At 43.7% G+C, this 21,906-nt stretch overlaps 1 protein-coding gene across 1 annotated transcript in view; it reads left to right on the forward strand.

Annotated features, from left to right (window-relative positions):
• The window catches only part of SLC26A4 (solute carrier family 26 member 4), a 46,578-nt gene that overhangs the window by 21,371 nt on the left and 3,301 nt on the right, over nt 1-21,906 (forward strand). The window contains exons 8-19 of the mRNA XM_040644396.1: nt 1,005-1,152; nt 1,778-1,891; nt 5,597-5,674; nt 5,815-5,910; nt 7,122-7,228; nt 9,292-9,361; nt 10,952-11,044; nt 11,974-12,069; nt 12,659-12,889; nt 16,774-16,828; nt 18,250-18,395; nt 19,837-19,920. Coding sequence (XP_040500330.1) covers nt 1,005-1,152; nt 1,778-1,891; nt 5,597-5,674; nt 5,815-5,910; nt 7,122-7,228; nt 9,292-9,361; nt 10,952-11,044; nt 11,974-12,069; nt 12,659-12,889; nt 16,774-16,828; nt 18,250-18,395; nt 19,837-19,920 — 1,318 coding nt within the window. The remainder of the gene's footprint in view (nt 1-1,004; nt 1,153-1,777; nt 1,892-5,596; nt 5,675-5,814; nt 5,911-7,121; nt 7,229-9,291; nt 9,362-10,951; nt 11,045-11,973; nt 12,070-12,658; nt 12,890-16,773; nt 16,829-18,249; nt 18,396-19,836; nt 19,921-21,906) is intronic.

Raw genomic sequence — 21,906 nt, forward strand, 5'->3', positions numbered from 1 at the left:
AGGGGTTAAAATGTAATTTCCTATTAAAGGAAACTCAGACATGAGTGAGGGAGGTGAGGGAGACTTTTTTGATGGTTTTTGCTTGTTTGTTTGCTTGTTTGTTTCGGAGGGTTTTTGGCTAGGGACCTCTGGATATACACTCTATGGGTAGTCATCAAGATACAGGTGCATGAAAGTCATTCCCCCAGCTTTCATATTTGGGGACAACTGAATGGTTATAAACTTGTAGGTTTCCTCCCTCCCTCCCTCCCTCCCTCCCTTCCTTCCTTCCTTCCTTCCTCTCTTTTTTTCCTTTTAAGTGGGCTTTTACACCCAACATAGGGCTTGAACTCACAACACTGAGATTAAGCATCACATGCTCTACCAACTGAGCCAGCCAGGTGCCCCAGGTTTATTTCTTTACATGGTTTGTAGAATAGCTCTGATATGTCAGACAGTAGTCATTTGACCCCACAGTCACTGGGAAGTCTTAGTCATTGTGATTCTGGAGCACTCTGATAATTATATAAATGTAATCTTTTCTGGACTCAAGATTTTAAATATCATGGCTCTTAAGATGTGGATTTTCTACCTAGTTCTTTTAGCATCTTATATTGTTTGTCTTTTTCACAGACCTGACATCTCTTCATGCAAGGCAAATCTCATTTTATGGCCAGACTATCTTTTAAATTCAAAGACCTTTAAGATAAAATTGTGCAAGGAGAAACACTAACGTGTGAAATGGCATGGCATGGGATTGTATATTACCGAATCTATAACGACAGGCTTATTCATGTCAGGGGTATAGATAAGGCAGCGTTCCTAGGCTCTCGAAGAGGGGACAAAGAAGTCAACCCATGAGATAGCACCAACTTCTAATTAAAACCTGGCAAAGCGCTTTTTCCCTCAGGATCAAGCATTTTCATGCCTGACGTGGGGTTGGGTGGATATAGCCTTTGGCAAGGTAGGAACGGAGAATTGTGGTCAAATCCTCACTGCCTTGTTTTCATTTAAAACCTCACTAGGTTTTTGCCTCCCATACTCCCACCCGTGAGCCTGTTTTCTGAGATGCTGGCTGCTTCGTTTTCCATCGCCGTGGTGGCTTATGCTATCGCAGTGTCTGTAGGAAAAGTTTATGCCATCAAGTATGATTACACCATCGATGGGAACCAGGTATGGTCACCCTGGCACTGACCTGCTTCTGTAGGGCCGCAAAGAAGAAAAAGGCGCAAGTGGGATAGGCTTGTTGTCTGCTAAAGAAGGGATTGGTTTCTTCCACCGGCCCTTATGGAGCTGGTTTCCCTCTTATGCATGCTCATTTGAAATTATTTTGAAATATGCAGGTTGCATTTCTTTCCTGTTTAAGAAATAAGTTGAAGTAACCCGAATTTTAAGAGTTAATTCAGTCAGGTCCTAAATAACATTCAGCGCTCACATAGTAGGTCAGCATAAGAGTTCTTCATGCAGTGCAGTGTCTCCTGATATATTTCATGTAATGGGAGCTATCATGTAGCAAAACAGTGCAACAAACACCATCAATGATGGTCGTGACCACTTTAAATTGAGGTGGTTCGCTGCAGTAAATATACACAGGACCATTTTTTTGCAGGCATATGATACATTGCCGGGGGGCTTCTATTAAATTGCTCACAAATCTGCACGTGTGGGCAGTGCCTGGGGCTACCAGACAGGGTGGGCTTGGGAGCTTGCTTTCTTCCTCTTCTTCCTTCAACACTTGGTGACGGTCTTGCCAAGTGATTCTATTTGCAGCATCCCTGCCCCCCGGTTTCTGCCTTAGGAGTTCATTGCCTTTGGGATCAGCAACATCTTCTCGGGATTCTTCTCTTGTTTTGTGGCCACCACTGCCCTGTCCCGCACCGCCGTCCAGGAGAGCACCGGGGGAAAGACCCAGGTAAGGCACAGCAGTGTGGGGGTGCGGGTCTCCTGTGAGGGATGGACCAGGGCGGCAGCGCTCAGAAAGGCCTGCACAAGAACCGAGCAAGGCAATTAGCCTTGAGCACTGAGGCTCGTGCCTCCTGAGCCCATCTGACCTAGGGCTCATCCATCTCCTCACCAGAAACCTCTTAACCAACATTTACAGTTTCCCAATGCCCAGATTCTCAGCTGGCAGGTGGCTATGCTCCGCCTGCGTTTCCAGGGACAGTAAGAACTGACAAGGAATCAGTGGTGAAGAATGCTGATTTTTATCAGTTTGTTATCTGGGGATAGAGAAAGCCCAGCGCAGGCACTTCGTGGCGTTAGTGAGGTATTGCATCTTCAGGAGAACCAAAAGCATCTATCTTCATCTCCTTACCAAGGATCAGGAACTTCCTCTGAGGCCGTTGCCCCACAGAATGAGTTTGCCAGCCAAGGACGTTCTGATCATAACATTTTGGCCTTTCTTCTTGAGGACTATTTTTGTTCCTGAAGTTCTGAACGTGGGTTTAATCTGGCCTTTTCAGTGTGGTTCTAAGTTGTTGCCTTCACAAAGTGACCCCAAGTCCGGCATCCCAGTTCATCTCTGAATCACCTCCCCTTCGATTGGCCAAAAAGCTCAGGAGCCATTCCCGAAGGCTATTCTTTCTAGAGGGGCATGGGGTCAGATTTGCCAAAACAGGTGGATGGGGGCAAGGGACAGGCTCAGGAATTGTGTCTCTGTCGTGCCTGGGGGGTTTTCCCCTCCCCACACAGAGTTATTGTTTGAGTAAAAAGTGCATTGAGGGTATAAATGAGGACGTCATCGAATCCAAAGTAAGTACTGTAACACACACACAGTCTGTAGATAGGGTTTTATTAAGGCAGAGACTCAAGTGTAAAAGAGATTAATTGAGAAAACTGGTGAGTCCCTGCAGTGGCTTGGCCAGGGGAAGCTTTAATTTTCCCCAGGGCCCGCGTGAAGCTCCTTTCCCATTTATAGGGGATCTCTATGTGGGGGGGATGGGTAGAATGGGCCTCTTCCAATTTCTTGGCTCCTGCTGAACAACATTTAATTTTAATTTGCAGAATTTTTCTTTTTAAAATTGAACTTCCTCTTTTTGGGATGGGGGGCAGGCCTTTCTAGCTCTGAGGGAGCAGGGAAGACAATACAGCCCGTTCCAGGAGGCAGGGCCAGGGGTCTGTGGTCCGGGGGAAGAGGTCAGAGGTGATTTCCAGAGCTGCCCCTGTGTTCCGGTGGCGGCTGTCAGCATGCGAGTTTCCGCTTTCATCGGAGATGGGGCATTGATAGACTCTCCAGGGCACGGGGCTGTACGAGGGTGCAGGCGGGTCCCCGACTGGTGATGTCCACTCTCCTGCCATGGCCTCCAGGCTCAAAGGAGGCACGGGCCAACCGCCCCAGGAAGAATGCCCGTGTAAAGTGATTCCTTGGCAGAGGGCGAGGGGATAAGGGTGTTCTGGTAAGCTAATACCCACCGCCACACACTGGCATGTATTATATTTAGGAATGAAGGATGCCAGGATTTCGGTAGTGAAGAATGAAGCAAGCACAGAAGTGACTTGATACTTAATTACTGAAATGTATACTAAGTTCTGGGGTTAAAAGTCTAAGTGCCTGGACTTCAATCCGGGGACTCATGACCACATAAACTGGCAGGTCTTCCCTTGTTGTGTGGCTTCTCGTGTTTTCTGTTATGTTGGGGCCTCAGTCTCAGCATCTATAAAATGGGGATATTAATTGTATCCACCTCATAGGGGTGTTGTGAGGATTGAATAAAAACGTCTATAAAGTGCTGGCGCACACTTGTAAATACTAATTGTTCCCGTCAGTCCCTCCTTGTGACAGGAGGAGCATGGAAGTCCCAGTGATACGTGCTGTGCCTGACACAGAAGAAACAGATATTTCCTGCTCATTAACTGTCTGCAGCACATCCTCAGTTTGCAGCAGAGCTTGACGTCACAGCCTGTTCTGTCACCCCCACCGGACTCCTACGGACCCACCAGAAACTAATTCTGGTTACAAACTAGTCTCAGCTCTGATTACCTTCTCACTTACAACAGAATCATTAATTAGTGATTGACTGTGCTCATAGACATAAACTCTACAGCAGTTCCCACAAGTAATGGATCCCTCACGGATTTTAACAGAGGACCAAAATTCGTCTCGGTCCCCATCATTGGCGGCTTACTGTTCCATGTATTTGGCGAGTCAGTGGCCATTCTCCTGGCATGAGCTGGACAGCTGGCTGTGGTCTCTGTCCCCAGATCTCCATTTCTTTCAGCAACTCAGAGCCCTATAACCACAGTGAGTTGCAAGTGGCTCGAGATAGGCAACCAGTGTTGGTTAAGTAATTGTGTGGAAGGAAGGGAGGGAGGGAAGGAAGGAAGGAAGGAAGAAAGGGAGAGAGGGAGGGAGGGAGGAAGGAAGGAAGGGAGAGAGGGAGGGAGGGAGGAAGGAAGGAAGGGAGAGAGGGAGGGAGGGAGGAAAGAATGGAGGGAGGAAGGATATTAGTTTCTCTGCTCAGATAGGAGAGGGAAAGGTACAGGCATCCTGGAGGTGTGGTGTTAACAGGGACAAAGAGCCTAAAAAAGAGCTCTGGAAATACAAAGCAAAGTTTTTAGTCTGTCGGATACATAATGTTGCCTCAGGCTGATCTAACCGTAATCAGAACGTTGAATGAGCCATTTGCCAGGTGGAAAGACTGTGACTTTGAAATTTCCTGAAGTTTCTGGATTTTCTCTCGATGTTGGCTTTATCTGGCTCTCTTCTAACTGCAGCCTCTTGGAGCACGCAGCGCCTGTGCCCAGGCCAGTTTCCCCTGTTGCTTCTCCCGTCGCTTGGCCTCTGGTGCTCTGTTGCCTCTTCTCCTCTGTTTCAGAGCTTCTGGTCTTCACCTTGGCCATGCTCCACCTGTCTCAGCCGAGAGTTCACTGGTGAGCTAATCACACCAGATAAGAGCCCACCGCTCAGTCTCTCTCCTATTTGTGGATCTTTAGGAGAGCTTTTTGGCCAGCAAAGGTCAAGTTTCTGAAGGTCCTTTAACCCCTGCTCAGGCCCTGTCATCCTTGGGGCTGCACTCTGAGCCTGAGTCTGGGGACAGTAAGGGGAGCAGGGGACGTGGTCCCCCATGTCACCATGCTCATGTGGCATTTTGAACTTGCAGTAGGACTGGGGTGCTTATTTCCTCTGAGACTTCTGTGGGAATCATGTGCCAGAAGGACAAAGTGTTGTCAGAATTGCAGTTAGGGCTGCTGCTTCTAACACGGAAGAATCCGATGTGTGCCATGAGAATTTATTTCCCAAGAACATTCCGTGATCTGCTGTTGGGGGGAAGGGGGACCCAGGTTCCCCACTGTGGCAAGTGATTACAAGTCTGGCCTCCCGAACGGACACCAAAGGTCTAGGTCCAGGAATACGTCCCGATGAAATCCAGGCTTTCCCTTAGCACGTTTTCTTTAATTCCTCTGCCCTAGCCACCCTATGCATGTTTCCTACTCTTCCTTCAGTTGTGCAGTGTTTTAGGAAATAATTCTCATTTCTCTCCACAGTATTGAGCCCAAAGAGGGGAGGTAGGGAAGCTCAAGTGACTCCACGAACAGGCTCTCCTGCAGGCATCCAGCAAAGCTGGAGGACACGAGGGAGGACGCCGAGCCCTGTTCACGGGACGTGTGTGTCTTTCAGATTGCCGGCATCATCTCGGCTGGGATTGTGATGATCGCCATAGTTGCCCTGGGGAAGCTGCTGGAACCCTTGCAGAAGGTATAGCCCTGCTTCTTGGCATACTGATTGCGTAATCTCGCTTCACTGCTCTGCCACCAGAGAAATAACAGGAGATTTAAAACTCGTCACATGGAAGCCATTCCCCCGAATAACACAGCCTTCCCTGTCTCTCCCGGCAGTCGGTCTTGGCCGCCGTTGTCATTGCCAACCTGAAAGGGATGTTCATGCAGGTGTGTGACGTTCCTCGTCTGTGGAGACAGAGTAAGATCGATGCTGTAAGTCACTTACTGCCCATTTGTGTCTGAAGTAAGATCCGTTTGTTTTTTTAAAGATTTTATTTATTTATTTGACAGAGAGAGAGCACAAGCAGGGGGAGGGAGTGGCAGGCAGAGGGAGAAGCAGGCTCCCCACTGAGCAAGGAGCCCGATTCGGGGCTCGATCCCAGGACCCCGAGATCATGACCTGAGCTGAAGGCAGACGCTCAACCGACTGAGCCACCCAGGCGCCCGAAGATCTGGTTCTTATGCGCTTCCTGCCACGTCATTATGTGGGGACATATCTCCTCAATCTCACTTGCATTTTGGGACTCCTAGAGCAGAAAGTAGGATTGTGGGCCTAAGCCAAGGCCCTGAAGCCTGCCACGTGGACCCAGTCCGGTGAAGGTGCTGTGTCTCTGGGGAGATCTGTTCCCACCTAGGAAGAAGCCCATACAAACAAATTAAACACCAACCAAACCAACCAACCAAATTAAAAAACAAAGCAAAAAATTTTTTTTAAAAACCTCTGTAGTATAGAAGGACAAACAAAACACAAAACAAAGCAAAACCAAAGTACAAAACTCTTGCTGTGTATAACCCTGACCAAAGTAACCTTCACAACGGGTCTGAGGAACTGTAAAAACCAGAAGTAAGTCCTTCAGAGTCCTGCTCTCGTTTAAACCAGGACAAAAAAGGAGAAAACTCTGTTTATTGATCTGGAAAGATCTCCGAGACACATTGTGAAGTGAAAAAGAGACCGGTGCAGAACGGCATAGTTTGTACAATACATTAAAAGATGGGAAAATATAATACTGCTGTTCAGTCATGTTTGCTTGTATTTGCAAAAAGCGATGCTGGTGAAAAGCGTGCACATGCGCGTGCGCAGAGACACACACGAAGTAGAAGAGAGCACAGTAGGGAGGGAGGTTGGATAGGCGAAGACGGGAGAGGGTTGGAAGCAAAACTTCAAATGTAGACCTTTTTTATATTAATTCCATTTTGAACTATGTTCATATTTTCCCTATTTAAAAATTAAATGAAAACACATTGATATGGGACAACTGGTCTTTATCGGAATGCTCAGTTTCCACTTCCACTTAAACATGAAATGAAATCAGAATATTTTTTTTGAAAAGCTGTAATTTGTTCGTGGACAATCCATCTTGTTTCCACAGGCGGTCTCTCGCTTCCAGATTAATGCAATGCTTCCCATTTCCGTTTTGTCCTAGGTTATCTGGGTGTTCACGTGCATAGCATCCATCATTCTGGGGCTGGACCTCGGTTTACTAGCTGGCCTCATGTTTGGACTGCTCACTGTGGTCCTGAGAGTTCAATTGTGAGTAATGTAAGACCCAGATTTCCCATAAACAGGACCACACAGCCTGAGATTTCTTATACCATTTTGATAAAATATAGGGAAGCCACTCCCTTTCATAATAGTTACTATATACTGAGGGCTTCTGTGGATTAAGCCCATAATGCTTGACCCGCGTCATCATATTTAGTCTTCAAGAAAAATCCCATGAATAGGTTTTATTATTCTCATTGTACAGGTAAGCAGATCGAAGCTCAGAAAGGTTAAGAACCTTCCCCCAGATCACACAGCTAGGAAGTCGCAGAGTCAGGATTTGAACCCGGGTGTATCTCATCCCCAAATCTGTGCACTTAGTCACGTGGTCTTCTGTTGTGCTCTCCTTTCGGTGGGGCTAAGACTCAAAGATTCGTGACTCAGCAAAGGACTGAGGTGGCTCTGTGGTTCCTTCTGCAAATGAGATGCAGTGTGTGGGGCACTGGGCTGAGGCTTGGGCCAAGGTAGCTGCTAAATATTATTACAGCTCGTTGTCTCCTGAAGCTAGTAACGCAGACCTTGAAAGCGTTGATCGTAGCCCGAATTCTTTCAGATCGGCCAAATGAAGCAGCGCCCTATAAGCCACACGATTGTATGAAGCAGATGTCATTAGCTCATCTGAAGAGAGAAAGCAACAAAGACATGGCTTGACATCACTGAGAACAATCTGTGAGGGAGCCTGAGTGTCTGGTGTTTTGTTGGTTCTGTTTTGACTCTCGAGAGGCTTTCGGCATGTGCCCTCCTGGGTCTATGAAGTCCCAACAGAGAGGCAAACAGAGCCTGTCTCGCTCCTCAAAACCTCTGTTATCTTTCTAGACTTGTGGCCTCTTCTCTGGCTGTGCGTGGGCCACAAAGGAATAAGAAACCTGGAAAAACATCAGCCGAGACCCCTCCCGCTTTTCATAAGCCCACCCTTCTCTTTCTACCAGCTAGTACCCCTTCCCCTACTTCTTTCCTACCTTGACACCCTGGAGTCTTCCCAAAAGCTTGTGTTCACTGCCCCGGGGCCCTTATGTGGTCGCCCACGGACTGAGAGAGTTCCCAAGCTCCTGACGTGCCCCATTTGCTGCTGGGAAATAACTCCGAACCTGTCCTTGGAAGATGCTGCTTCCCATGCGCTCTCTGCCTCCGTGTCTGCTTGGCCCTGTGGGGGTGCGGTTGGGAGAGAGAGGTTTGTGGAGGGGCACAACGCAGCTTATGAGCTTTACGTGAAAACTCAGCACAGCCTGATGAGTGGAGGGTAAAGCAGTGGCAGAAGTTTTAGCTGCTGACTTGGTAACTAGGCTTTTAGCCGAGCAAAAGCCTATCCTCCATAATGTTTCATTGCCAGTAATTATGTGGCTGATCCAGAGAGCACATTCCTGAAAGTACCCCAAACAGACACCCTTTCTTCAGGAACTGTATTTAGCATCTGTCCCTGGTTGCACTTGAAGAATCACAGGATTTATTTGATTACCTCAGGAGCAGGAAGCCAACAGTCTGGTTGATGAGAAGAACTTCCTCCCGGTCCCCCCCAGGCTCCCATTTCCATCAACTGAGACTAATTTGATCCCCGAAGACTCACCATACTTCCTCAGAAAGTTCCTATATCTCACGAGTAAGTTCCAGGCATTGCCAGGCAGTGAGGACCCCTGGGTCAAACGTAAAGGCTGCCCTGCCTCTTACGTCTGGGGCCTTTTTGACCTTACCTCACCCTCAGCTTACTCACCCGTAAGAATGAAGATAGGACTGCTGACCTTCCAGAAGGATGGTGATGCTTAGATAAAATTTACCATGTGTGAAAGCTCTTTGCTTGTCCTCTAAAGTGTTCTACACATGGAAGTGGGATGCTCGACTTCTCTCAGCCCTCAGGAAAGTCCTCCTCCTCCCAGGGCCCACGCAAACACCAGCTGTTCATTTCAGAGTTAGCTGCAGGAAGATGTCATCTGTAATGAAGACACAGGCCAAAAACACCAGAACGATGGGCTCTTTCCTCTCTGTTATTTCTTCTAATGTTTTATTCCAAAGGAGGCCTGTTCCAAAAAATCCTGACCTAATTTTTCTTCTTCTAGTCCCTCATGGAACGGCCTTGGAAGCATTCCTAGCACGGACATTTACAAAAGTACCAAGATTTACAAAAATGTAAGTGCCTTTGTGAGACATTTGCAGGATTTGGGTTTTCTAGCCTGGATTTTCAGGGGCAGCATATTTCTCTTTTAGTATATCAGGTGCAGGGTAGCTAAGTGGGGAGGCTTTTGCCAGGAACGTCTAGAAGCCTGGGGCGGGGGGTGTCATGAAAACTTTGACCCAGTGTGCTTTCTGATACGCATGGCTTGGATGAATTGTGCCCATGCTAGTTTGAAGGCCCATTTCATGTAAAGCCATTGTAAGAGGAACTTTTAAAAATAGGCAATTTGATGATTTCCAGAAGTCACCTCAAAATTCTATTTCCCTGCTATGTCATCCTTATCCTCTATGAAATTACCTGAAATCCCCATAATTCGTTTAATTCTAACATGACACTTTTAAGTTCTCTGGCACAAGGAACCTTATTTGACAGGTTGCTCTAATCTTAAGAAATAATATATAATACCGGAAATGAAGAAAACAAAGGAAGGACACATCCCACCGATGGGCTTTTGTTCCCTGCAAATAAAGTAGCTTGGTGGTCACCAGGGGAAAAAAACAGAGAAAGAAAATGCAGGAAAAAACCAATCGAGTATAAAGAATGTTGGACACTGACCCTGGAATTCCATTAGCTGCTACTTAATTTATTTCCACAATCTTTCTCAGTTCTGTTGAGCCAAGTGCTGCCCAGAGCTAAACATGATGGTAGAGAATCTTTTGGCTCAGGGAGCCACGGGCTGAGCCGGGGAGTTTGCAATTCTAGGCTCCACCCTGGGGAGACTGTGCCCATGTGGCTCAGTCTCCCAGCACCTGCTTGCTCATCTCAGGGGCTGGACTGAAATTGCTAGGATTCCTAAAGACTAGAAAGGTCTAGGATTCTGTAAGCTTTACTTTTGGTCTGATCACTCTGTGTCAGAGTAAGAACAGGCAGATGACATAATAGGCCTCAGTTCTTGCAAATCCCCTCCGTTGGCTACTTTTTTTTTCTTTCTATTTTTAAAGAATTGTAGCCAAGGTACAAAGGGGGTGGGCAGCAGTGTGAACTTGAGACAAAATCATGTCACTGTTCTCAGCCTCAATTTCTCCATCTGGAAATCAGAGGGTTGAATAATTGCTTATAAAGGCCCTTCCTAACTTGACCTTCTATGGGACAGTAAAGTTCCAGCAGTTTGAATAACCTGTGGCCTCCTAACTGGGGGAAGCCCCTATTCAGGGAGATGTAGGTACTGCTGCCCAGCTCCTTTGAACGATTGTAATTCACCTCCTAGTGGAAAAGCTAGAATTTTTTTTTTAAGATTTTATTTATTTATTTGAGAGAGAGAGAGCGCGCGTGCCCATGCGTGCAAGGTGTGGGGGAGGGGGAGCAGAGGGGGAGGAAGAGGGACAAGCAGACTCTGCACTGAACAGCAAGCAGACTCCATGCTGAGCTGGGAGCCCATTGGTTCCGGGGCTCAATCTCAGGACCCTGAGACCATGGCCTGAGCTGAAACCAAGAGTCAGAAACTTCACCGACTGAGCCACCCAGGCGCCACCAAAAGCCAGAAATTGAATCAAATGTTTGAAGCCTAAGATTATTTAACCTCACACTTTTTTTTTTAATGCTAGATTGAAGAACTCGAAGGAGTGAAGATTCTTAGATTTTCTAGTCCTATTTTTTATGGCAACGTTGATGGTTTTAAAAAATGTATCAAGTCCACAGTGAGTATTTTATCCCCAGAAATTTCTAACCTCCTTTGAGACTTCATTCATTCTACAGGTATTTATTGGCTCAAACTGGGCTAAGGCCCTACACCCTATTCCATTTGTATGGGGCATTAAGAATTATAACATCCCAGTAACTTATAATCTATTGGGGGATAGAAAAACACCAACAATACCATATGTGTTAAAATCCAGGTAGCAATAACTATGGAAGACAAAAACAGTAGAGATGTGTCCAGGCAGAATTTGAGTTCCAGATTAAGTGGTTTACACAGTACATGTGAAGAGTTTCCAGAAGGGAGCAGTACCTGGGAGTTGGACGGATCAGGCTGGGCGTGACAATTAGGCAGAAGAATGGTTATGTCAGGTGTTTGGGAACTCTGTGAGCTGAGAGTCAAAGGTAGGTACACATCTTTGGGCTGGAGGGTATTTGCCCAGTTGAGTAAAGGGTAAAAAGTCTATGTGGAATATGTCAGCAGGAAATTGTGGTCTTGAATGCCATGCCAAGCTCTGATGCTAAGTCTCCTGAGTGAATTCCAGAGCAAACTGGTTCACAGGAATGGTCCTCGGTGATTTTGCAATAACAAAAGGGCCCTGTGAAGTCAAGGAAATTTGTTAACACAGACTTAAAGCTAAAGAGGTTATTCTTTGCTGTTTTTTGTTTGTTTGTTGTTGTTTGTTTTGTTTTGTTTATGTTTTTGTTTTTTATCGACTTAGAGCCTTTAATATGAGACTATCTTTCCTGAGTCTCCAGGTAGGTAGGGTAGGGCTGATAGGGGAGACCTCCACCAGATCTTAGAGTTTCTTTTTTGACAGGATGTCTCAAGGAATAACACCACTTAAGAAATAACCTTTCCAGATAACAATTGCCATTAATGAGCATTAGGAACCAGACGTTTTAACTAATTTGACATTTCTTTCCAAAGGTGGGATTTGATGCCATTAGAGTGTATAATAAGAGGCTGAAAGCACTGAGGAAAATACAGAAACTCATCAAAAAAGGACAATTAAGAGCAACAAAGGTGAGGTGACATTTTTCTTTTCCTGTTAAATTCTTTCCCTAGTCAAAGGAAAGCAGTTAGTCAAAAATTAAATGTATTCCCTTCGGTACCCAGATATGTACAAGGAGACAGTGGAATTGTTCTTGTAGGCGAGAGGGAATGGGAGAGAATTTAAAAATCAGCAGAACTCTCTGGAAACACAGGGTGTGATTTTTTTTTTTCCCATCAAGAAATAGACCTTATTTTTACTGAAGGGAACAAAATAAGTGCTAATTCGATGCCAGAAAATTACTCACGATAGAAGACAGTTAAGTTCATAAACTTTTAGATCTATTACCTTTTATTCAGACTCTCCTGCCTATGTATCTCTTGGCCAAGTTCCACAATCTTCCAGAAATCAAGAGTTTCCTGGCTCCTCTGCTCTTCCATTTTTCTTCCTAGGGAACATCACAGTTTGAACTGAGGTAAATCTCATTCCTTAAGAGTTCATCCCTTTGATGTTTTGCTTGCCAAGGAACAGTGTATAGGACTTTTAAGTAATTTGAGATGAATCATTGAAAGATGTCCCCCAGTCATTGGCACTTAAGTTGGCAGTGTTTTCTTTATTTAGAATGGCATTATAAGGGATGCTGGTTCATCGAATAATGCTTTTGAGCCTGATGACGATATTGAAGATCCAGAAGACCTTGATATTCCAACCAAGGAAATAGAGATTCAAGTGGATTGGAACTCTGAGCTTCCAGTCAAAGTGAATGTTCCCAAAGTGCCGATCCATAGCCTCGTGCTTGACTGTGGAGCCATATCTTTCTTGGATGTTGTTGGAGTCAGATCACTGCGAATGGTAAGGTTTTGGTGCTTTGAATTATAGGTTTGGAGCTTTGTCAGTAGTAATATAATAGGGGTTGCCTGGTCTTGCAAAGGGATGATTGTTGGATCTGTAATTTTTCTAGAGGATGGTTTTGCAATAGAGGGTGATATTGTAAAGCATGGACTGTGAGGCCAGACGGGGGGTTGAATCCCGGCTCCATGACTTACTAGCAGTGCGACCACGGACAAGTAGCTTAATCTGTTTGTACCTCAATTTCTTCATCTGTAATATGAGGGTAACAATGGTATCTATTTCGCAGGGTTTGTTATAAGGATTAAATAGGCTTATATATATGTATGTATTATATATGTAGCTAATAAAATAAGCTAATAAAATAAGCTACATATATAATACATATTATGTAGGTATTATGTATATACTGTTTAGAAGATTATCTTAGCAAATACTAACATTTATTAAGTTTCATTTTTCTTAGAGTACATAGAAAATGGGATATTAGAAGAAGGAAAAATGGACAACAGTTTGTGTCAGTGTTATGGTGTTTTTTTGGTAACATGAACAGCAGCAGGGTAAGGACCCCAGGGGAACAGGGTAGGACCGGAAAAGCCAGGCGTTATTAAGAGGTTAGAGCAGGAAGCAGGTCAGGTTATCTAAGACATCAAAGCAAGAGTTGAGGAACATGTAGGACAGAAACATTCATGGTGTCAGAAACCAGTTATGCAGGCTCAAGTTCATTAATTCTTTCAGCAGATAATTGTGAAGTGCCTAATATATGCCAAGCACTTGCCAGGCATAAGAGAGACGTGGTAAAGCCACATAGCTCCTACCCTGAGGGGGCTAAACAGTCTAGAGGGGAAGGCAGATACTAAGTAACCTTTTAAAACCAACTGTATGAAGTGCTCCCAAACAGACTAACTAGTGTATCAACTTGACTAGAGTGTCAAATTTAGGTGAAGCTTCAGATAGGTATTAAGAAGGCCAGGAAGAAAAACAGGTTCAAGGCACCGACAATCAGATATAATACATGGAAATGACCCCAACAGGTGAAGGGGATTAAGAGTACACTTATCTCGATGAGCATTGGGTAATGTATTGAACTGCTGAATCACTGTATTGTACACCTGAACTAATATAACACTGTATGTTAACTACACTGGAATTAAAATTTAAAAAAAATTTTTAAGTCTATTAAAAAGGTATGGCAATGACCCCTAACTGGGATTTAGCTTAAGTGGGGCTTCCTGGCTACATCTGCAAGGGCAGGTAATGATTCCACGGTGTGGGTACTAGGCTGGTAAGGTAGAAAAGTGATTATACTTGACAAAAGAGTTCAAGAATATGCTGGCAGGTTCTATCCCAGTTTTTTTTAGAAAACCTGGCTATTATAATACTCATTTGAGAACAGAAACGAAAGCATAAATCTTGTTCTTCCTTGTGCATTTCACTCTCACCTGCGGCTCAGATCCATTGTGGATTGTATTGGTCCAAGGTTTTAATGAGTTACCTTTGGGGAGAGTCATAACTTGTCTAATGCCAGAATATTTTCCACACCCAACAAATAGTTCTTTCAAATGCTGTAAGGGAAATTATGATATCTCCAAACGTTATACTTGCATAGAGGTCTCGATTTTTTTTCCCCAGAAATGTCAAGTTCTCTTTTATTATTGCCCATAGTTCTTGTGCTTGGTTTTTTGTTTTTAATTTTTACTAATTTGTATATTTTTATTGAAGTATAATTAACATACAGTGTTATATTAGTTTCAGATAAACAATATAATGGTTCAACAATTCTGTACATTACTCAGTGCTCACCATGATTAAGTGTACTCTTAATCCGCTTCACCTATCTCACCCATCCCCCACCATCAGTTTGTTCTCTGTATTTAAAACTCTGGGGTAAAAAAAAAAAAAAGACTCACAGGTGTTTTTGTTTGTCTCTTTTGTTTGTTTGTTCATTTGTTTTGTTTCTTAAATTCCGCATGAGTGAAATCATATGGTATTTGTCTTTCTCTGACTGGCTTATTTCACTTAGCATTATGAGTGATGTTGAACATCTTTTCATGTGTCTGTTGGTCCATCATGTTGTTGCAAATGGCAAGATCTCATTCTTTTTTACGGCTCAGTAATATTTGTGTGTGTGTGTCCACACCACTTCTTTACCCATTCATCTATTGACGGACCCTTGGGCTGCTTCCATATCTTGGCTATTGTAAGTAATGCTACAGTAAACATAGAGGTGCACGTATCTCTTTGAATTAGTGTTTTCGTTTTCTTTGGGTGGATAAATACCCAGTAGTGGAATTACTGGATCATATGTTATTTCTATTTTTAATTTTTTTAGGAACCTCCATACTGTTTTGCACAGTGGCTGCACCAAGTTACATTCCCATCAACAGCACACAAGGCTCCTTTTTCCCCACATTCTTGCCAACTCTTGTTATTTCCTGTCTTTTTGACACTAGCCATTCTGACAAGGTGATACCTCATTATGGTTTTGATTTGCATTTACCACGATGAGTGATGTTGAGCATTTTTTCATGTGTCTGTTGGCCATTTATAGGTCTCCTTTGGAAAAATGTCTATTTAGATCCTTTGACTATATTTTTAATGAGATTATTTGGGGTGTGGGGGTTTTGAGTTCTGTTAACTCTATATATTTTGGATATTAACCCCTTATTGGATATATCATTTGTAAATATCTCCTCCCATTCAGTAGGTTGCTGGGTTTGGGTTTTTTGTTTTTTTGTTTTTTGATGCGTTTTGTTTTGTTGATGATTTCTTTTGCTGTGCAAAAGCTTTTATTTTAAGGAAGTCCCAATAGTTACATTTTGCTTTTGTTTCCCTTGCCTGAGGAGACATATTTAGAAAAATATTTCTATGGCTGATATCAAAGTAATTACTGCCTATGTTTTCTTCTAGGATTTTTATGGTTTCAGGTCTCACATTTAGGCCTTTAATCCATTTTTGCATTTATTTTTGCGTATAGTGTAAAAAAGTGGCCACTTGCATTCTTTTGCATGTGTCCAGTTTTCCCAACACCATTTGTTGAAGAGACTGTCTTTTTCCCATTGTGTATTCTTGCCTCTTTTGTCATAGGGTAATTGACCATATAAGTGGGGGGTTATTTCCGGGCTCTCTCTCCTGTTCCATTGATCTGTATGTCTGTTTTTGTGCCTGTACCATACAGTTTTGATTACTAGAGCTTTGTAGTATGTCTCAGAATCTGGGATTGTGATACCTCCAGCTTTGTTCTTATTTCTCAAGATTGCTTTGGCTATATCTAGATTTTTTCGTTAATTTGTTTATTTTGAGATAATTCTAGATTCACATGGAGTTGTAAGAAATAATACAGAGAGAGCCTATGTACTCCTCACCCAGTTTCTCCCCATGGTAACATCTTGCAATACGAGAGTACAGAAATCACAATCAGGACATTCACGATAGAGTCAAAATACAGAGGACATTTTAGGTTACTTCACATTTGGCATCCAGTGGCCACATATCCATGTTTACTTTTCTTCCATTCAAAGATACAAATGTGTACTCTTGTCTCCAATCTGCAGGGCCTGTGTTAGGAAGCCTCCTGTATTTTCTTCCCTTTCTCGCACAACTACCATTGAAGCGCCTGTGTGCTTCCAGCTCGGTGCTATTATTGGTGGCACTAGATGCTGCCACCTCTGGAGACATGGTCTTTTCATCCCTAATCCTACCATCATTGTAGGTTGAAAACCTCCATGGTTTTCCAAGGATGACCTTTTCTCCAATAATCCACTTTCCTTGAAGTCCTGGTTAACCATGAAAGTGTTCACGTTTCTCCTGAGCAAATAATGGAATGCTACGGAATTATGGGCAGATATAGTCACTCACTGTTACAAATACTTTTTTTACATTTTTAGATTGTCAAAGAATTTCACAGAATTGATGTAAATGTGTACTTTGCATCCCTTCAAGGTAAGTGCACATACGAATATATCTACCTACAAGACTTTCTCCTAAGCCCTTTCTTCTACCTTGGAATGTGGGTATATATGATGTCCAAAGAGCCTTTAAAAAAAAAAAACTATGTTTAATTGTGATAAAAGATGTATAACATAAAATTTGCCATTTTAGTCATGCTGATGTGTACAGTTAAATCGGTGGCATTAAGTAGAGGCACAGTGTTGTGCAACCATTACAACGATCGGTTTCCAAAATTTTTCAGTGCCACAAACAGAAATCCTACCCATTATGCAATCCCCCTGGAGGGCCTTTTTTTAAAAAAAGATTTTATTTATTTATTTGAGAGAGAGAGAGAGAGCAAGCATGAGCAGGGGGAGGGGCAGAGTGAGAAGCAGACTCCCCACTGAGCAGGGAGCCCAACAATGCAGGGCTTGATGCTAGGACCCCGATATCATGACCTGAGCCGAAGGCAGATGCTTAACCAACTGAGCCACCCAGGCGCCCTGAGGGCCTTTTTGAACCTGGAAAGATATTATTTCCAATTTGTTTAGTAGAGCTGGTAAGCCATGGAAATGAGTGTCCTTTTTTTTTTTTTTTTTTAAGATTTTATTTATTTATTGGTCAGAGAGACAGAGAGAGCATAAGCAGGGGGAGCGGCCTGCAGAGGGAGAAGCAGGCTCCCAGCTGCTTCTGGGAGCAGAAAGCAGGCACCCCAGAAATGTAGGTCCTGACAGCAGTGCAGGGCCCATGGGGAAGGTTTGCCAGGGGGATGGCTTAGATCCCTTAGAAGTAGAGGATCCTCCAGGGTCTGAGTCTGCATGTGCACAGGTGTTTGTATGTAGGAAAATGCTAGTGCTTAGGCTGAGTTGTCTAGAAGCAGGCTCTGAGAGAAGGATTCTTGCTCAGTGATTTATTGAGAGTATAAGTGAGGAATTCATGAGGGGCTGATGGAAGAGGCTAGAGCAGGGCAAGAGGCTGGACGAAGACATGGATTTAGAAGTCTCTCTTAGCCTGATGTCATAGGGAGCACACAGCAGGAAGAGGGGTGATCCTTCCCGAGGCAAGTGGGCCAGCCATTTTACCCCCATATCAGTCAAGGGCTGTAGGCCACCCAAGGTTGGGGTATAAACTGGTGGCCAAGGAAAATTCTTCAGAGAAGGGCACGGCTGTGAGCCACTAGCAGCCAGGTCCTAGCAGCCTGAGGATGGATACACGGGCAAAAACAAGGTGGTTAGGAACCAAGGCTGTCTACTACAACCAGTTATGGTATAACCATTCCATGTGCTTCTGGAAAAGAAAGTCAGTTTAGAGCAGGGTCATGTTTTGAAAATGAGGGGAAAAAATTAAAAGGAGGAGCTGACAAAACTTAGTATTGCCTGATGTTACAAAAACGTGCTTTCCTAGAGCCTGAACATTATTTCTTTCTTTTGAAGATCATGTGATAGAAAAGCTGGAGAAGTGTGGTTTCTTTAATGATAATATTAGAAAGGACATATTCTTTTTGACCGTCCATGATGCTGTCCTCCATCTACAGAACCAGGTTAAATCTCGAGAAGTTCAAGATTCCATTTTAGAAACGGTAAACATTTAACCTTTCTCATAAGTATCTTTCCTAAACTACCATGATTTCCGTAAAGAGCAAGAATTCCACAAGTCTAGGTTTGAATCCCAGCCTACTAGGATTTGGGGCCACCTGCTTAACTTCTCAGAGCCTCACTTTTCTCATCATTAAAATGGGAGTAAAAACCTTTACCTTACTGGGTTGATATGACAACTAAATATGATAGTTTATGGGAAAGCACCTGGTAGTACCTAATATTTATCACTTTTACAATGTGTGGGTTTACTAATACAAATAGGCATTAGCTGTAATAATGCCTTTTTAGAAGATAAATGGTGAGTCTTGGCTTTTCTGTGCTTTGGGTGTACAAATGCACAGTTGTGCATACCATTTAACTTTTCAGCCATTTGGAAAATCTCGATGATAAATGTCTTTAAATAGGATCCATTAGGTCATAAGTGATCTTTGATAAAGGAAAAAAGAAAAGTCATGAATCAGCCCAGCGTTAATTATTTCTGACAAAATAGAATAGACCCTGGTTTCCCATGAGCCTCCCTCCCTATTTTGTCAGCTCTCCTGACACATCCCCCAGAGAGCTGAGCATTCCAGACTGGGTCATTGGACAGGTCATTGGGCTGGGTCATTGGGCCTGGTCCAAGAACCTCTTCTTTCATGAACCCTCAGACAGTGAATCTGGGCAGCTAAACAAATACTTATAAAATACTAACAATAGTAATTATTCCAGTGACACACTGTACTATATTTTTAATTGGTTCCTTCTTTTTTTCCACCCGAGCAAAGAGAATTGGGTTATTTCTGAGATGAAAAGTCGCTCCAGAGCACTTCGAAACACCACCCTTGCCTTGATATGCATCTGGAGTTGCTTTAGAAATAGCCTTCTTCATACATAAACCAAGGCCCAAATTGTTACCGGTTTCCTCTGTGTGGAGATTAAATTGCACACTACTGCTAAAAAGCAGAACTTTCCCCAACAGCCAGTCAGAGTGGCCTGTACACTCTGGCTTCCATTTCCAAAAAACTGAATTTCCATCCAATTCAACTGGGGACTTCTTATTGTCATCCGTCACAAGCCCTCCACTGGGCACTCACAGCATGCTCGGTGGGGTGCTAAGTGCTCTCAGCTCAGCTCCTGAAGGAGAAACACAATTGACTGCTGAGTCATTTAGGCAAGCGGTACACACTTCAGAGGTTGGGGAAGAGAGCTGAAAAGGAGGTGAGACAATGGAGAGCCATGCCAGTTCACACTTGAATGTGAAAAATTAGTATGAGGAAAAATTCTGAGGTGGGAAATGTGAAAGAACGAGAAAGCTGAAAAGGATTTTGCGGTACGGAGTTTATACATGACAAGCACCAGCAAAGCTTCAGATAATTTTCAGAGTATCAGGGTGGGCTGATGTCATTATCTTTCCAATAAATAGTCTTTGTTCTCTTGGTCAAGATTACTCTCATTCAAGATTGTAAAGATCCTCTTGAATTAATGGAAGCAGAGCTGATTGAAGAAGAACTTGATGTCCAGGATGAGGTATGATCATTATTTCCTTTCAGACAAAATAATTTGGATGGAACCTTGACTGAATAGAATAATACAAATAGTGACTATGTCTGACAAAAACCATTCAGGGAAAATGATTTTTAAAAAATACCAAAAGGATGGCTTCATAGAAAGGGGAAAATGGAAAACAAAAAATGTCCCTTAAAGACATTAAGTACTTAGGGACCTTTTGCTCAGACATACAGGCACAATCAGTGATTGGAAGCAGCAAACCCACTGGTCCTGATTTTATACCTAAGCCTCCACATATGTCTTCTTCCTTCCCCTCCTAAGGACAGTGGGGTGGGGAAAGGTGGATTGAGGAGAAGCTTCAGGAGAAGTATGTGAGGGACAGGAACCTCATGGAACTTTCTTCATCTGACTGATAATGTTAAACAAGACACTCCCTCCATTTGAGACTGATCCCATGTATTTCTGATGCCCTTGGGACATCAGACTCTTCCTAGGAACCTTGACCTAAATGCAGTTATCTGCCTGAACTTTGTGGCTCCGCCACCAAGTAAAATGGTACCAACAAAGGAAGATCATAGGAATTTTAAAGTTGAAAGCTGTCTTGGAATATCAAGACATCCACATCCTAGCCCCTGCAGAAATCTCTCCTACTCCATCCCTAAGGGTGTTCACTCGGCTTGTGTGTGAACATTTCCAGATATTGGCAACTCGTAGCTTTTCAAGGGAGTTTGTCACATGATTGGATGTCTCCAAGTGTTAATTTTGCTTCCCAAACTAGATGCAGCCTTTCTTTGATAACTACCTGGTGGACTAAGATCTGCCTTCTTGAGCCACACAAACCCTCCCACTGAACAGCCCTTACGTATTTGAGAGTAGCTCTCATGGGTCCACCAGACTCTACTCCAGGCTAGATTCCTCTAGCTCCCTTTACTCTATTGCTCATGGGCACAAAATTTGTTAATGCTTCTCTGGTCAAGAATGGGACACAAAATCCCAGGTGGAGTCAGGTCAGCATGGAGATTACACAACCACAGTCGACCTTGATCTTGTCAAGATACGTCTATCACTGCAACTTTAAAATGTGTTTATTTTCATTGCAGCCCCATCAAAATCTTGGCTTCTTTTTTTTTTTCTTTTTTCTTTTTAAAAATATTTATTTATTTGATAGAAAGAGAGAGTGAGCAGGGGGAGGGGCACAGGGAGAGGGAGAGACTCTCAAGTAGACTCTGTGCTGCGTGTGGAGCCCAAGGCAGGGGGTGGGGAGATGGGGCTTGATCTCATGGCCTTGTGATCATGACCTGAGCCGATATCAAGAGTCAGATGCTTAACCGACTGAGCCACCCAGGCGCCCCTCAAAATCTTGGCTTCTGTTGAGCAGGGGCCAACTAAAAACTTGGGCATTTTACACAAACTATGGCTTCACCTGGGCTCCCCATTTATAGTTATGCCATTGGTTTTTTACCCTAATGCAGGGTTATGCATATTTTTGGTAGAGTACATCTTGCTGGTTCTAGTTTATTGATATAGTTTCAAATTCTGAACTCATCACCCAGCATATTAACTATCCATCCTGCTGGTGTCGTATGCAATTCTGATTAGCATGCCTTCTCTGCCTTATTCCAGATCTTGATAAAAGATGTTGAGAAGAATAATATTAGAACCCCTATGGTATAATCAGGCAGTGAGGATGACAGGCAGAGATTTTTGTGGAGAAAATACATTGCGAGGGTAAAAATCAAAGGTCCTGCATCCTTAGTCCACCAGCTTAGTGAGTCTGGGAATGTCATTATTCCCCCTCCTCCTCCTCCTCTTCTTCTTCTTTTTTTAAAGATTTTATTTTGAGAAAGAGCACTAGAGAGAGAGCGAGCAAGCATGCATGAATGGGGGTCAGAGGCAGAAAGAAAAGCAGACTCCCTGCTGAGCAGGGCGCCCGATGTGAGGCTCAATCCCAGGACCCTGGGATCATGACCTCAGCTGAAGGCAGATGCTTAACTGACTGTGCCA

The sequence above is a fragment of the Ursus maritimus genome, unplaced genomic scaffold (assembly GCF_017311325.1).
Source record: "Ursus maritimus isolate PB19 unplaced genomic scaffold, ASM1731132v1 scaffold_3, whole genome shotgun sequence".
Lineage (NCBI taxonomy): Eukaryota > Metazoa > Chordata > Mammalia > Carnivora > Ursidae > Ursus > Ursus maritimus.